The sequence below is a fragment of the Anopheles aquasalis genome, chromosome 3 (assembly GCF_943734665.1).
Source record: "Anopheles aquasalis chromosome 3, idAnoAquaMG_Q_19, whole genome shotgun sequence".
NCBI lineage: Eukaryota > Metazoa > Arthropoda > Insecta > Diptera > Culicidae > Anopheles > Anopheles aquasalis.
The window spans coordinates 48,973,549-48,976,048 of record NC_064878.1 but is presented as its reverse complement, the minus strand read 5'-3'; the positions used below and the strand labels follow the sequence as shown (position 1 = coordinate 48,976,048).

At 43.1% G+C, this 2,500-nt stretch overlaps 2 protein-coding genes across 5 annotated transcripts in view; one reads left to right on the top strand and one right to left on the bottom strand.

The window, feature by feature from the left end:
• The first annotated feature begins 63 nt into the window (after nucleotides 1-63).
• On the top strand, nucleotides 64-1,276 carry LOC126574836 (acireductone dioxygenase). Its single transcript, XM_050235223.1, has 4 exons — nucleotides 64-351; nucleotides 419-624; nucleotides 695-791; nucleotides 855-1,276. Exons 1-4 carry the CDS (start codon nucleotides 229-231, stop codon nucleotides 978-980), a joined length of 552 nt encoding a protein of 183 aa, XP_050091180.1. The 5' UTR covers nucleotides 64-228; the 3' UTR covers nucleotides 981-1,276.
• Nucleotides 1,277-1,320: 44 nt separating this feature from the next.
• The window catches only part of LOC126578943 (uncharacterized), a 27,413-nt gene continuing 26,233 nt past the window's right edge, over nucleotides 1,321-2,500 (bottom strand). For all 4 annotated transcript variants that reach the window (XM_050242049.1, XM_050242052.1, XM_050242050.1 and 1 more), the window contains one exon: nucleotides 1,321-2,500. This exon is cut by the window's right edge and continues 1,775 nt beyond it. The gene's annotated coding sequence lies outside the window, so the exon portion shown is untranslated.

The following is a 2,500-nucleotide window of genomic DNA, read 5'->3' as shown; positions in this document are numbered from 1 at the left end:
AAGAATTTGACGCACGTACTAGAAGTGGTCTCCCGTCAAGGGTTTATGTTGGTTTGGTTTTGTTGTTGCCGTCTTATCTCGATGTTTTTTTACGGTGTCCTTGAGTTTTTGAATTCTTTCTGATTCTCCTCACTCTAGAACCCCGGCAAGACACGCATTATCAATCCGTTCGGTGAGACCATTCCGATTCCGCTTCAGTTAAAACACAGAACTCGAACAGTTTAGAAAATGGTGCGTGCTTGGTTTATGGACAACGAACCCAACGACCAGCGGTTGGAACATCAGCTGGATCCGCCAAAGTTCCTGAGCCTGGACGAGCTGTTCAACAGTACTGGCGTTGAATATTTCAAGGTTTGCAGTGTCTTCAACAAAAGAGTGAATAAATAGTAAATAGTTAATGTAATCTTTAACCCCGCAGATCAACATCCCTACCTACGATACGGATGGCGTGCTGGAGAAGATCCGCAAGGACCGTGGTTACTCTTATGAGGACGAAATCACCTGCTCCGAGGCGTGTCTGCCGGACTACGAAAACAAGTTGAAGATATTCTTCACCGAGCATCTGCATACGGACGAGGAAATACGACTGGTCATTGATGGATCGGGATATTTCGATGTGCGCAAGTAAGACAACAAAGGCGTTCCGGTTCCGTGGCCTTCAGCGTAACGGTCTAATTTAATTTATTCGTTGTAGTGGAAAAGATGATTCCTGGATACGGATTGAGGTGGTGGCCGGTGATTTGATCATCATCCCCAGTGGCATCTATCATCGCTTTACGCTGGACGCGAAGGTAAAATGCTCCGGAAATCAACCATTGAACTTTTTCTTAACAATTTTCTTTATTATGTGCCAGAACTACATTAAAGCCAAACGGTACTTTGTTGGAGAGCCTGTTTGGTTACCGTACAATCGTCCGGTCGATGATATGGACTGCCGAAAAGAGTATCTGAAGCGCCTTGATGCAGGATTTGCTGCTTAAACAAAACGACACACGGAATCATCATGCAATGAGTAACGAGCGGATGAAAACACAATGAGTAAAAATGTTCCTTATGAAGGACACCATCCGGATGAAGAAAACAGAACTTGTCAAAAAAGCAATCGCTCATGTAGCGCTCTATTCCAACAAAGTTACGTTTTATCGAAGAAATGGCCTTCTTTCGCATATCAATGGATGCAATTGTTAAAAGTAATTAAGATTTAAATATGGGATCAAATGAATAAAACTTATGAACAGATATGTCCGGTGGTTTCGGATTACAGCGCAGCAACATACTCCCGATTGACTCGTTGTGTCTCACTTTCTTGTAACCTTTCAATATTAATCCACACGATCATCATTTATTCTTTAAGAACCATTTTGACCAGTTTAACGTCCATACATGTCCACATCGTTATGGCTTACCTCTAGTGCTTATTGTATCTTGCTTTCATACCGATCCTTCGTCGTTTCCTCACCGTTTACTTCAGCCGCCAACTGCACCATATCGTCGCGGGGCCCATTCACACCGATTACAAATTACGTTAATAAATCGTTCTTTGAGAACTCATACAGCGCCTATAGGGTTCTAGGAGTGTGTTAATGTATGTGGGTTGCAAGTGTACGTGTACTGTGCTCGCACCATCATCGCCCTCCTCCACCGTTCGACGGAAAACAACGTTCGCCTCTGCGCGTTCGAGAGAAAAATGACAATAATCGTAACCCTCGCAATAATCATAGCTTAGAAGAGTATGCTTTCTGTGTAGGGGTGTGTGTTGTGCTAAAGAACTACCAAAACCTCGTGTCTATGCACTATTTCCTCAATTTGATCTGCTCCTTGTGGTTCTGGTGTTCACTATAGTATTTGGGCCGGGGGTTGGTGGTTGGCTATGGTTCTAGCTAACCAGAAATGGATTCTATTCTCTTATTGTTGCCTGGGAAGGGGGTTGCTTGATAGTAGAGTTAGAGATAGGGGTGTTGTCAGCTTATCTGTTACATTCGATACATTCGTTAATTGTTCCATTTCCATTCGATTCCATGGGCGTTACTTCGGTTAAATGGTGAAGCGCAAAAAGGGGATCTACTTCGTTAGAATTACTATCAGCTTAGCGGCCCCGCGTCCTATGTATACTATTTCAATCCAATGATTTATCGCTGTGTAATATTCTAGAGCATAATTGTTTGTGTGGTTGTTTAAGTATAACCATGCACGTAAGAAAACTCAGATGATAATCAAACGAGATTGAAGGAAGCCTGCAACGCAACATTCACAGTTCACTCGGCCGAAACGGCAATCAATTCGTGTGCCCTATTATCGACCTTGCCTTCTCATTTCTCACTAGCTAACTGTCTTGTGTTTCATCGTGTTTCACCTTGTGTTTCTATCTTGTTTGCTTACGAGTTATGCGAAAGATTTCCGATGGAAAATGGCCAGTGTAGTGCCGCCGCTCTTGTCTCCTGCCGTCCTTTCTACCGATCATTCGCGAACACACTTTTGTATCTTCCTTGTTTGTTTTATA

Bases quoted from the DNA above. Each gene is read 5' to 3' on its own strand.
- LOC126574836 (XM_050235223.1), top strand. From the start codon at position 229: ATGGTGCGTGCTTGGTTTATGGACAACGAACCCAACGACCAGCGGTTG. The intron at 352-418 runs GTTTGCAGTGTC...TTAACCCCGCAG, and splicing joins CTGGCGTTGAATATTTCAAG to ATCAACATCCCTACCTACGA. The intron at 625-694 runs GTAAGACAACAA...TATTCGTTGTAG, and splicing joins GGATATTTCGATGTGCGCAA to TGGAAAAGATGATTCCTGGA.